Raw genomic sequence first — 14,631 nt, forward strand, 5'->3', positions numbered from 1 at the left:
ATTCATAAGCTATATAATCTTAGCCTGTCATCTATTTTTCCAAATACTAACATTAAAGGAAAAGTTCACCTCAAAATCAAAATTGTGTTATTTTTTACTCGCCCACATGACGTTCAACATGTTTTAAGACCTCCCGGCATCTTCGGAACACAAATAAAGATATTTTAGGTGACATGCGAGAGATTCCCAGGCCTTCTCATAGACATTATAGTTGTTGTCAAGGTCCAGAAAAGTACTAAAGACATTGTTAAATTGGTCCATCTGCTCATAGTGGCTCAATTGAATGTTTTGAAGCGATGAGAATACTTTACGTGCAAAAAACAAACCAAAATAACGACTTTAATCGATATATTCTCAAACCGAATGCGCATGCGTCGAAGTGCTCTCGTGAACGCGCACCACAGACTGACCAGACGAGAATATATTGATTAAAGTTGTTGTTATTTTGGTTTGTTTTTCGCACAAAGTATTCTCGTCGCTTCAAAAAAAATCTATTTTACTAGTACTTGTACTTTTCTGGACCTTGACCACAACTATAACCATGATGTCTCCTCTCGGAGGTCACCTAAAATATCTTTATTTGTGTTCCGAAGATGCCGGGAGGTCTTAAAACATGTTGAACATCATGTGGGTGAGTAAAAAATAACACAATTTAGATTTTGAGGTGAACTTTTCCTTTGACATTTTTCGACTGTGGATACAACTAAGGAATATGGCTGAATTTCTAATGCACATGTCACAACACATCAAGAGTCTATGTAGTCATATTGCCCTGGAAAGATGTTCTCTAACAACCCAAAGGCTGCCATTGAGTCACAGGGAGAAGTGCATTCTGGGTCACTGGGGCATCTACAAGCCTTCCTTCCTCCTGTCTTGTTACTGTCATCCTCACATCATTAAGCCAGTACTGCATTATTTTTATTTTCTTTGTCATATACTGTAAAACATTAAAGGTGAGATTTTTAAAGAATGTTTATGTGGTACTTTTTATCCATGTACATGTAATAAAACCTAAAGTTGAATTATATGGATTTAGAACAACAAGCAGTAAATGATACAAAAAAATAAGAGTTCTGTCCCTTTAAATATCTGATCCGGCATTATAAATATACTGCCAAAAAAAACATTTCAGCTCATACTCCTTGCTATAATTACAATCGCTGGGCTTTGATATGCCTCATTTCACCAGTTCTTCAACAGAAGCGCAGTTTGTGTTCTACACAATTTCTAAACAAGGCATGGCTCTCTCTCCCGTGTTTGAACTTCAGAGGCGCTACTCAACATGAAGAGGCTGAGGAAAAGAGCAAAAGAGAGAAAGGAGGGGGGTTTATTTAGATCGTTTTTCATGAAGTGCCAAAAGGGCTTCCACAATCCCCAAATCAATCCCGACCAACTGGTAACTGTGCGATAGGTGAGAGGTGCTTAGCAGCGATAAAAGTGCCTGAAAACAATGGAGGGGGGGAGAGAGAGAGAGAGAGAGAGAGAAAGAGAAAGAGAAAGAGAGAAGAGAGAGAGAGAGAGAGAAGAGGAGGGAGAGAGAGAGAGAGAGAGAGAGAGGAGAGAGAGAGAGAGAGAGAGAGAGAGAGAGAGAGAGAGAGAGAGAGAGAGAGAGAGAGAGAGAGAGAGAGAGAGAGAGAGAGAGAGAGAGAGAGAGAGAGAGAGAGAGAGAGAGAGGGAGGGAGAGAGATCAGACGTAAAGCAGTGAAACTGAAAAGTTCACTCTGCCTTTGTGAGGTTCTGTGTTTGTCTTTTTTATTCCGTAAAAAGTCTCTTCAAACTCACAGACCTTTTACAGTATAGACCACTTTGAAAGACGTAAACATTGCTGGTCCTACGCCGGTCCAATGTAAGACTTAATAACCTAAAGTAAGATTTCAAATGAATAATAATAAACTGAAACCGGAAGTGCTTCTAGACCAGTGTTTACGTCTTGCAAAGTGGTCTATATCTCACATGGCTGTGAAATGCTTTTATTTGTAATTCGCTGCAAAATCTTTGTTTTAGAGCAACTCATGAAAGAACGTGCACATGAGAATACTAATTTCTATAGATTTGAGGTCCTTTGGCTACAATAACGCCAAATGTTTTTTGAAGAAGAACAATATCTATAGGCAAAGGTTTCACATAAACTTCGGAAACAGTCTCAAACAATCTGGAAAAATCTCAGACATCTATAAGTCGTTCTTGAGTGTTGTTCCCAATGGCCTCCAACATGTTATCCTTTGCTCAGTGCCAGCGCTATAGCAAACAAACACAAAGCAATTCATTCCTTTGCTTGCTCAGCACATGCATAGCTTTTGTTAGCAAAACAAGCAGCAACGTCTGAGGAATTATCTCTTAAGTGGAGCCGGCTTGTACTCTTTTGTCTTTGTTATACACGTTCCGCATCCATCTTCCTTTTAAAACAGACTGTTTTACCCTAACTGCTTTTAAAACCTTCCTATAAAATGATATGTTGCTAATTGATGCTTCAATAGCTCTGCAGCAAACAGAAGAAAAGAATGGAAAGGAAGAATGGAGTTTTTGTTTATGCATGGCGAAGGGCGCAGTACATGCAAACTGTGAATGCGCGTTAGTGTGTGTTAGCACTTCTGAGCTCAGCAGATGTCCCTCCTACAAACGTGGCAGCCGTCGCAGGTGTATCGCTGTCGCCTCCCCACGCGTCAGATAATATCACATCCACAAAAGAGTTTACAAAACATGTAGCTAACTGCCAATTACGCAGAGCAAGTCACCGCCTGCACGGGCATCTCAATGCAGCGTTGAAAGGCTGAATTTTTCATTTTTCCTGACATTTTGTTTAAGAGGGCCGCATGACTAAACCAATCGGGTCTTTTTTCACGCATTTCATCTCGCACGAATCCGATACTCATTAATGCCACTGAGGATTTACGCAACTGAACACACAGGCTGGGAGCGAGCGGTCGCATTACTACACCAGGCGGTGAATGTCTGCTAGGCGTCGGACTGCCTTGCGTCTCACACTCGCACCTCTGATGGAAAACATATACATAATAACAGCTCTCGCACGGTTCATTCATTAGTGGGCTGCTTTAAATGCCAACAGGTTAATGAAATCTCTGATTACTGTGATTCGCACACATGAATCTAATCAAACGAATACATATGGAAGGAATCACGAACAAGCCGAGCAATATCAGGGATTTTAAGCACGATGGACCAAATGCTTTGAAACAAACCACGTTTGGTAAGAATTAATTTCCAGTGGAGTAAAATTAAATATAGATCACATCTCAGGAGCACCGAGTAAGAATTCATTTTGATGTCTAGATGTCCGCTTCAAGTGCTAGTCAACAAGTCAACCGCATGTATGGTTGAGCCGCAAAAGCCACATCTTATGCCATGTCTTAAAGGGATAGTTCACCCAAATATGAACAAATTCATCATTTACTCTCTTGGAATTTTAAACCTGTATGACTTTTATCATGACATTAAGGTGCTGGAATCGAAATAGCGTACGGAAAGTGCACAACAACCAATCCAGTCTGCTGAGGTTAAAGAGGATAATACGATTTTTCAGTGCAGCCGTTATTAAAAAAAAGCAAGGAAACAAGCAAAAGGTCTAGTTTAGATCATAGATTCTCTCTAAAGCTCTAAAACGGTCCTTTGTAAATGAAACCATAAGGTCCCAGGCAAGCGACAAGCCATTCACACACAAAGTTTAGTGAATTGCGCAGAATCAAATGTCTCCTATTCATTTCTTTTATTTAGGAGTACTTCAAACGTTTGTTTATTCAATAACGGGAAATCAAGGCTAAACTAATCTGATCTAAAAAAAGGTTCTAACATGGCTCTTGTAAACTGCACTATAGATGGAGCACATTATACATGTGAACATACCAGACGAGAATTGCACAATGGTGATAAACCCACACATCTCTCTCTGAAAAACAACTTCGAGAGAGACGAAACCTGAAAAAACTAATTCCACCTTGAAAAGAAGCGAGGAAAAATCTGAAGCGGCTCTATTTAAACCAGAGCAAACTAACAAAATAAACACCCACTCAGTTAATTCCTTTAGAAACTAGCCAGGTACATTGATATGAGGCTTTTGTTGAGAGAAAGGTTTGTTTAAAAAGAATGCAAATAAACCGAGATCCCTTCTTCTGGCAGCACTGAAGCGGGTCAAAAAATAAAGAGGACTTGTCAGTGGAACCAAAAACATGTGAAGGACAAGAGAGATAAGAAAGACACGTCACTCTTACCTTGTAGGAGGACTCCCTTGTTTTTCCTGTAAAAGGGACTTCCTGGCCATATTGGAGGTCCGGACATACTGAAAAAAAGAAGAAACAGTGGACAGAATGTTAAAAAAACAGATGAGGTACAACTGACATATTGATCACGTTCCCACCAAACAGAGAGCAATGATAGTGATAGTTCACCCAAAAATAAAAATTCTGTAATTATTTACTCGCCCTCATGATTTTTCAAACCTGTGTGACTTTCTTCCTTCCACAGAACACAAAAGAAGATATTTTGAAGAATGTTTTTAACTGGCACCCATTCAATTTGAATTCACTTATGTATTGGTTTTGTGTCCATACAAATGAAGTGAATGGCGGCCATTGAGGTTCGGTAACCAACTTTCTTCAAAATATCTTCTTTTGCGTTCTGCGGAAGAAACAAAGTCATTCAGGTATGAAATGACAAAAAGGTGAGTAAACGATGCCAGAATTTTCATTTTTGGGTGAACTATCACTTTAACAGATACCTGGCGCCAAAGAAAAAGTGTGATGAGAGAGAATGTCACAAGTCAAATCCAATCTGACTAAAACCAAGCAAATTCTAATAAGGTTTTACATGTAGGTTTGTAAAGCAGACAATCCCAGAATGCATTGCAACAAGCTAAATGCAGAAACAAACTCAAGATGGTAATAAAAATGCTCAATATAAACTTATATTTCATATTAAGTACAGGAAAAAAACAGTGTAGTGTTAACAAAATCAATATGCGTGTGTGATATGCAAATTTATGCTTATTAGGACAACCTTTCGAAATAACTGTGTTGCGTGTGTGGAGCTGCTACTTGTGTACTGTTTTAAATTCGGTCACTTTTGAGGATCCATGAAAAGCAGATGGTGAGGCAGCTACTAAATTTTGCAACAAAGCTTTAATATGGCATTCAATATTCAATTTCATGGCAAGACTTTGGTAACCGGTACATTTGCATCTCACAAATTAACAAAGCGAAATCACGGCAGACAGTTTCCACAAAACATTTGCTGACCAAGTAAAGCTCACACAATGTTTAGATGTGACTATGCACCAACGTAGTCATTATATCCTTTTTGAAATTGGGCCTTGGTAGCTTTAATCATTACTTTCTCCTGGTGAGATGACAGGGCGGCTCAGGTGATTGTCTACTAAACTTCAGCACACAGCATCACAACGGGAAGCCCTTCAGATGAATTATACACTCCTGGTTGGTGGGACCATTTCTTTTTCCTTTTTTCTGCACAAATGAACTGAACAACTGGGAAAACTCCATTTTCAAATCAATTCAATTTTTTTATTTATATAGCGCTTTTCACAATGTGCGTTGTTCCAAAGCAGCTTTACAGGAGAAAATAAGAAAAACTGAAAAACACAAAAAAGGTAAAACACAGCACAGTGCATGGTGTTTATAGAACAAGCAAGATTATTCTAGTAAATAATATCTAATAAATGCAGTCTCCCGGCGGTTTATTTAGCATATTTTGCATTAAGTGAATGCTTGGCTGAAAAGATGTGTCTTTAATCTAGATTTAAATTGGGAGAGTGTGTCTGACCCTGGAATAGTATCGGGAAGGCTATTCCAGAGTTTAGGTGCTACGTATGAGAAAGCTCTGCCCCCTTTGGTGGATTTAGTTATTCTAGGTGTTATCAAAAGTCTGGAGTTTTGAGATCTTAGAGAGCGTGATGGGTTGTAGTGTGATAGAAGCTCTTTTATGTAGGTAGGGGCTAAACCGTTTAAGGCTTTATAAGTGATTAAAAGAACTTTAAAGTCAATACGATACTTAATGGGTAACCAGTGAAGGTTTGATAACATTGGGGTTATGTGATCGTATTTTCTGGACCTGGTTAGAACTCTGGCAGCTGCGTTCTGAACTAACTGTAGTTTGTTTATTGATGATGCAGGACAACCACTAAGTAGTGCATTACAGTAGTCAAGTCTTGAGGTCATAAATGCATGAATAAGCTTCTCTGCGTCAGCAACACATAAAATATTTCGTAATTTGGCAACATTTCTAAAGTGGAAGAAGGCTGTTTTTGTGACATTTGAGATGTGATTTTTAAATGACAGGTTGCTGTCTAATATAACGCCTAGGTCTTTAACTCGCAGCAAAATCGCCAGTTTTAAAAGGGTCAGATTAACACTCACAGTGTTTGTATAATCCACACTTTGAGAGTGTGGATTATATATACACCGTGAGTGTTAATTTGACCTTTTTTAACACTGGTGATTTTACTGTGCTGTATTTGTTGGAGTAACAGTGCAGCCTTCAACTTGCAGGTTATAATCCGAAATATCCTGCTCATGTGTCTTTGGTCCGATAAGTAATATTTCTGTTTTATTAGAATTTAAAAGAAGGAAATTACAAGTCATCCAATGTTTTATATCTTCAATGCACTCTGCCAATTTGGATAGCTGGAAGGAATCATCTGGTCTTGATGAGATATATAGCTGAGTATCATCTGCATAACAGTGGAAGCTAATTCCATGTTTTCTAATAATGTTTCCAAGGGGCAGCATGTATATGGAGAATAGCAAGGGTCCTAAAACCGATCCCTGAGGTAATCCATAATTTACTTGTGTTAGATTTGATGATTCCCCACTTAAATGGACAAATTGATGTCTGTCTGATAAGTAAGATCTGAACCATTGTAGTGCCTGTCCCTGAATACCGGTATAAAACTGTGTCAGCGCTCTGTGCTTTCACCGGGCAGTAAAATGAGACGTTTACTTTTATTTATTTATATTACAGGTTTTGGAAAATCTCTGAAATGGGATGTTTGACCAGGTCTGCAGTGAATAAGGAAATAATATGCAGTGCCGGCTGTCAGAAATAGATTCAGACTGACTTCAGCTTTTCTCACATATGAAAGCTATCGATTTTTCCAGGTGATCATGGCGTCCCTTGGAGAGGGAGGTCAACGGGTCTTTAGAAGTGATAGACTGAAGATAGAAGTAAAGGTATGAGTCAGGGTACGTGTACAAACTAGAGGGATTCTTAAAGGAATGTAAGGGACAACATGTCAGGGGGGAAATAACAAAACCAACAGACTCAGACACCTGGATAACTCAGTCAAAAATGACTTCATCATTTACTCATCCTCATCTCATTCTAAACATGAATGACTTATTTTCTTCTGCAGAACACAAAAGAAGATATTTTGAAGAATGTTAGTAACCAAACAACAGTGGGCCCCATTAACTTCCAATGTATGATCACAAAAAGACTGAGACATTTCTCAAAATATCGTCTTTTATCTTCCACTGAAGAAAGAGTCATATACAAGTTAAAATTAAATAATAGTGAATAAATTATGAAATTTAATTTTTGGGTGAACTATGCCCCCTTATATTGGTCAATGTTGGTTCATTGTCAATTCATTTTAGTTCATGATGCACAAACTATTGTTTTAGTATATGTAAAAAGGAACATAAATTAAAAATATCCATGCTTCAAAAGTATACATTTTAGTTAATGCAATTATTTACCAAACAAACCTTAACACAGAATGGCTTTTCATATTGTGTTACACATGTATTTAAAGTTTATTTGCACAAAAAAAACAGATTAAATAAAGAATTTAAATCATGTTTTTTATTATGTTCTCATGTTTTTAATGTGTTTTATTGTGTTAGTAAGCTGTATTTTATTTTATTTATATGATTCAATCAAAACAATATAATTTGGGTTGCACAATAAAAAACATTATTTTTGGAAAAAAGCAAATAAAATCGTCATTTGTTTTCAATGTAATATGTATTAATATTACTATATTTTACACAAAATAAAAAATGTGAAAGAGATGTGAATCTACTGTATGCTACTGTATCTAAAATATCTAAAACACAATACTGTGCAGATGTTGATCAAAATGACTATTTGATAATCCTGGAGAAAAGTTGATAAGAGAGAGTGTTTCAAATATGATCAAAGTTCCCAAATTCACCCATACTATTTTCATTTTCACCCATTTTCACTTAGCTATGATTTTGCCGGCTCCATGCTGTGCACATCTTTATCGCTGCTTATTTGTGACAGCACATTTTAATTTCTTTACCTCTTTGTTATGGATTTGCAAAGAATTCTCATTTGCATGGTTTCGCATTTAACACTTTCCACCGAGTTTACAAACATCTCTGACAGATCCTTTTCCAAAAAAAATATTTTTCGGTTTCAAAGGTTACAAAACCTTTTGTGTGTGTGTGTGTGTGTGGATTAACTGCTCAATTTCTGTCAATTATCTGTTTGCATAGGATTCCTCCTGTGTCTCTCTCTGTGCACACCGTGAGCTTCACAAATCTAATCAGGAGCAGTCTAATCTTCAATTTAGCCCTCGATCCACTCTATGCCTCCCTGTAGAATCAGTATGTGAAGACATTGGCTGTGTCATCTTCCCCTTCTTAATCTTCTTAGAGTATATTAACTAATTGAGAATTAGAACAAACAGAGGTGGCACAGGGCTTTGAGCACATTTGACTACATGCTGCATTTAAAAGCCCAAGCTCGCTGGGTTAACAGGGTTGGTTTTGGCTCCAGACCCCAATGAATGAGCGCTCCACGGTGCCGAGCGCCTCTGAGGGGGCCGCGTGCCAAGACGAGTAAACAAACCAGTGCCACTTCACATTTGCTAATCTCCACTGGGCTGTCAGACTTCAGGTATATGCCTTGACAATTGAGGATAATTTAGTGCGAGAAGTAACGGAGCTTCTCCATTTCTTTACGGATACGTTAATTATAGTGTTTCGTCAGAACGTGTTTGATTTTTTCCTCGCTCTTTTTTTCTGTTGAGAGTGATTAAAACATATCTTGGCGCAGCTCAGGCACAGTTTCAGATGAACATCTTCATTAGCATACTAGTCGCCTAGCAACCGAAACATCTCTAACTTTCAACTTTGACAATTCTTCGCAAACCTTATACCTGAAGTATGCAGTCACTATACCTACACATACATGAGCAGTCGGTCCTCATGTTTTTAGTCTTACATACAACATAAGTACTATTTTATGTTATGGGCTTCCAAGACATAAAAATAAGAGCAAACATTATGTAGGTCTAACATTATAAACAAATTTAAAGGGACAGATTACCCAAAAATAAAATTTCCTTATTCAAAACCTGTATGAATTTTTCTTTGGTGACACACAAAAAAAGATAATTTGAGAAATGTCTCTGTGGTGTTGTGTCTATACAATAGAAGTCAGTTTGGTCCCATGCTGTTTGGCTACCAACATTCTTCAAAATATCAACCTTTGTGTTCCGCAGAAGAAATAAACTCATTCAGATTTGGAAGGTCATGGTGGTAAGAAAATGATTTAAGAACTTAAAAATTACATTTTTGGATAAACTGCCCTATGACATACACAACGAGAGACTCTGTTGGTTAAAATATGTAAGAGCAACATCTCAAAGCATGGCATGTTATCTCTCCGTTCTGTTTCTCCTCCTTCCCTTCAGCAGTCCAGACAGTGTTTATACTCCTAACGCACATACTGTATGCTTTGTATCTGGTTACAGCTACGGTATGTGTTGCCATGGACACGGCATGCCTCATAATGATAGACGACCCGGGTCTTTTTTTTAATCAGCTGTAAGGACTACAGAAAAAAAGAGAAGCTTTTACGATATTATGATATTTATGCGTTATTACGCGCTCTCCACTCTCTGAACATAATAAAAAGAAATGAGATCTCCCGCTGCAATTATTTGGACCAGGGTTTCGCCAGTAAATTTTAACACGTTCAGAGAAGGAAACAATTAAACAGTCTGTGATGGAATTTTGAGTCCAGGACTCCTAAAACAGCCTTGTATATACATAGTGGCTTTTGTTCTTGCGCAGTGGAATCAAAACACTGACCTCACAGTGTCCCTTTTGTGTAAAGGCCATTTAGGATACAATACAATAAATAAACACAATAAATCCAACCAAATCAAATTGTCACTATTACTTTCCTACTTACACCAGTGGATCTCAAACTTTTTGACCTCAAGCCCCCATATTGCATCTGAAGGCTCCTCCAACTTACAATTTTAACCCAATATAATATTCTAGAGCTTGGCCTATATAAATATCATTATATGTTATAAAAATAACCAAACACACACAAATAAAAATAGATAGATTTTTTGCTCATTTGAATGCTTGTTATAAGATTTTAAGTCATCTTGAGTCACCCTTAAAGGAACAGCTCACCCAAAAAAGTCATTTACTCACCCTCAAGTTCCAAATCTGTATAACTTTATTTGTTGTGATGAACGCGGAGAAAGATATTGGGAAGAATGCTTGTAACCAAAACGTTATTGGCCACTATTGACTACCAGGAAAAATGACAATGCCAAAAGTGCCCCAGAAAGGTTTGCTTTCCTACATTCTTCAAAATATCTTATATAAGAGGTTTTCCTACTATGGTAGCCAATGGTGGCAAATATCTGTTGTCCAAATATCTTTCCTTGTGTTGATCAGAACAAAGACACCTATACAGATTTGGAACAAATCGAGGGTGAGTAAATTATGACAGAATTGTCTTTTTTGGGTGAGATGTTCCTTTAAAAGTTTGTCGAGGGCTCCTAGTAGAAAATAATTTCCAATAAAGAAGGAAAGTGAAAAATCTAGTTAAAAGCAGATCTATCAGAAAACTATAGGGGTGTAGGGGGTTGCATCAGGGTAAAGGATCCACTACCTCCGCCTGTATCTGCATATAGCGGAAAGGACCCCAGCCAGCTCCTGCAGAACCTCTTTGAACCCTCTCTGTGCGACCGTGGCTGCTCCTTCAGCTGAACTGCTTTTTAATCAAATGTTAACGTTGGGTACGAGAGCCAAAACCAGTTTCTTCGGGGCTCCGGAGCATTTTCAGAAATGTTAACATCATCAAAGGAGGGCGTTCATTTGCCCTTGCCGGGTCTTTGAATGCTAAACACACGTGCCACTGGCAGGAGTCTTGCTGGTTGTACACCACATCTATTTTTAATCCCGCCTGTTTGCTCCGTTAATGCAAATACCCGCACCTGTCGAGGAACAGCCTCCCGCTCCGTCTCGACCCGGCGTATTCATTTTTAAACAAAGCTTACCTGCTTTCTCTTGATTCTATAATCTCATTTCTAAATCCTATCGGCCACTACATTTTCCTTTTAGCCCTACGATCAAAATCCGCTTGAACTAATCTGAAGTCTAATTGGTGCCAGCGTCCGTTCTCCCCCGTGCGTTACTTCTCGCCTTGAGGTTTTTAACTTTTGTTCGTGTGAAATCTGAAGCGGTTCTCGCCAGGGCTTAAGGGTGACAATGGAGGCTTTCTCAGGGCCAGAGAGCTACGAGCGCTGCGCACAATTAGTGGAAGGAATTTCGGAGCAGAACGCCACAGACTTCCTGAATATTGTGAATTCCTTTACTTGGAGACATGAGGCTTGGTCACAACTCCAAGCTTCTTTAAAACAAGCTCTGTGAGAAATGTATGTATTGCCTCATTTAACATGACCATAAATTCGCCTTATCTTGACTAGACTACTGTAGAAGTTAAAATTCCAAGAAAGTGTATTTACAAGAGTGCAAAGTCAAAGAGATAAATCTGCACAAACAGGAAAATCAAAGTTGGAGGGGAGTGATGGTGGAGTTTAGAAGAATATGGCTCGTGGAGCCACCAGATGGAATATTTTCCATGGACTCTTAACAAGAAAAAATGAGCTGCCTGTTGACAAACCTCCAAAAGAAGAAAAATACCAAAAAATAAATCTACACAGACTATTCAATTGACTGGGTGCACCTTCCAAAAACAGCACGATCTTTCACAACGTTCCGTTTCGTTCTTTAACTCACATGAAATACAGAAAAACCTCTTCAAGACATGTGATGTGTTCTTTTGTAAAGTTCATTAGACTTGAAAAGCTAATATATCTCACAACTTTATAGACGGTTTCATCTTAACAACATAAACAAACGTTACTGTGCATGCAAACTTTTGTGACTCCAACTTCCGGTACACATTCACAAATAATAGAGTGGAGGTAGATTATTTCTGATAACAATCAAAAGAAACCGAGAAGAACCGTTACTTGGCTAAAATTAGACAATATTTTGAATTTAGACTCCGACACCAAGCTCAATCGCTAGATGTCAATGTACCATACGCTTTGATTAAATGCGACCGAACTGCAGGACCCATTCAACAAATTGTTTATTTAATAAAATGAACATACAACAAAATTCAACAAATTGTTTATTTAATACAGTTATTATACAATACAATTATAATATAAATTAATATTAACATAAATTAAATGAACACAAACCGGAAGTTAACTGGCGGTCAGGCGTGCACCCGTCCAATGAAACGGTCTATAAGTGACCGAGATCTGTAGTGCAGACCCATGCCGAGTTTCTGCAAGATATGGAAGCTCCATTTACACGGCAGCGGCCATTAGTGTGAGAGTGGAAAAGTGGGGAGCGATCTTGTCATTTAGTGTTACTGAGAAGATTCAAAGACAGGGAGCGTGCAGACGGGAAAAGAGTCTAAAGAGATGGAGCGAGAGCAACTAAACAAAAACTAACACAATACCAGACGGAGGCTTTTCATGAGCTTGAATTTGTTTTCTTGCTAATGCATTTTTGCCCTCCAGCTGAAATGATAACTATTAAATATGATAACTATGTCAGTCTCGGTGCATGGAGGGCTTTTTTCTTCTTTCTTTCTTCCTGGCCTCCTTTAGTCCACAGTCCCATTTAAAATTAATCTCCTAAAGCAACCGGACCTCCATGTGTCATCTCTAATAATTCACGCATCCCCGAATTTTTATGAAGACAGACAAAAGCAGGTACAGAAATCTCAAAATAGGCTCCAAGCCATCTGCGGTTGCCATGGAGAATTACGCGTTTCCAGGGCGATGGTGTATTTCTCCTGCGCTAATGGCCTGTCCTTTTGCCAGGCAACAAATAGCCATGTGATGCAACTGCACCTGTCTCGGCTATGTGTTACCATGGAGGCGTTTCTGTTGCCGTGGCGACCATCACGCTAATAACCTCGCAAGGGCAAACGCGTGCTGGTGAACTCCGAGGCCCAGCTGTTCCTCTGCTCGCTTTCTCAGACTCTTTTAGCATGTTAAGGAATGCACCTCTACCTGAGCTTGTGTTACTCCGTCTTTTAAAGGGGACATGACGTTTAATTTTCTGCCGACTGCAACTATTATCTCTGTGCCAAAATCGAATGAGCTGCTTACAAGCAGAGCATCTTAAAGAGTGTAGGTGCTATTCTTATGCGTAGGTTGTTTCTAAAGGTTGTTGACTTAATCGTGCTGCCTTCTAAGATACTGTGTTTTGGCCAAATTCAAAGGCAGCCTCATCTTTATCCTATACGCTGTAGTCAATCCCAGAACGCATTGTAATGAGCTCAGTTGTTTTACCCAAATATCAGTGTGTGTCATTAACACAAAATGAGTATTTTGTGAGTAAAAAGAGTATTTTTTTTGCAAAAGCTTCAATATCTTTCCTCTGGAATCTAAGAGATCACTTAAGTAAAAAAAGTACAGGACACTTTAAAATGTATTCATGACAAAACATTTCATTTTCAGTTTTAGCAAAACTAGCCCATTAAACCCTATAATATGTAAGGGATAATCCACGGCTAGCCATGGATTATCCCGCTTATACCATGGTTATTTACCAAGTCAAATCTTTTATTGATGTTTACAGTGTCATTTTAGATCAAACTTGACTTATTAATGCACACCTTCCAGCCAATCAGAATCCAGTATTCAAACAGACTATGGTATAAAAGCCTTTAACGCACGGGTAGCTCCAGTCAGTTTGATTACATTTAAAATTAACTGCCAAAATAACCTTCATTTTCACCCGTTTGATCTAAAACGACACTGTAAACATCAATAAAAGATTTAACTTGGCAAATAACCATGGTATAAGCGGGATAATCCACGGCTAGCCGTGCATTAAAATCCTTTAATGCACATGGAGGCAAAGAACCACCCGACGCGAAGCAGAGGGGTTATCCCTTACTTAATGCACACCTTCCAGCCAATCAGAATCCAGTATTCAAACAGACCATGGTATAAATTAAAATAAAACCATATGTTCTGTGACTGTACCCTATAAATTAAACTCCCACATTCCCTTTTTCTTTTTTTAAATGCCCATCTGCAGGTATTACTGACATCATCAGCACTGACTAAGCATCTGACCAACATATGGATGTCATTAACCAAAATAAATAAAAAAACCCTCCAGCCTCCTTCACTTCGTTTTTTTTCTTTTGAGATTCCCTAACTTGATTTTACTAAAGAAGCAAAGATGAAAGAATGGCGTGATAAAAAATGAGCAAAAGGGACGAGAGTGTCAGTCTATGACTCAGCTGATTCGTGTGAACCTCAGAAATGCTATAAAAAGCTTCATTCTG

At 38.4% G+C, this 14,631-nt stretch overlaps 1 protein-coding gene across 4 annotated transcripts in view; it reads right to left on the reverse strand.

The window, feature by feature from the left end:
• The window catches only part of foxn3 (forkhead box N3), a 77,865-nt gene that overhangs the window by 18,742 nt on the left and 44,492 nt on the right, over window positions 1-14,631 (reverse strand). For all 4 annotated transcript variants that reach the window (XM_057343637.1, XM_057343639.1, XM_057343638.1 and 1 more), the window contains exon 4: window positions 4,227-4,294. In XM_057343637.1, coding sequence (XP_057199620.1) covers window positions 4,227-4,294 — 68 coding nt within the window. The remainder of the gene's footprint in view (window positions 1-4,226; window positions 4,295-14,631) is intronic.

Source organism: Triplophysa rosa, linkage group LG10 (assembly GCF_024868665.1).
Source record: "Triplophysa rosa linkage group LG10, Trosa_1v2, whole genome shotgun sequence".
NCBI lineage: Eukaryota > Metazoa > Chordata > Actinopteri > Cypriniformes > Nemacheilidae > Triplophysa > Triplophysa rosa.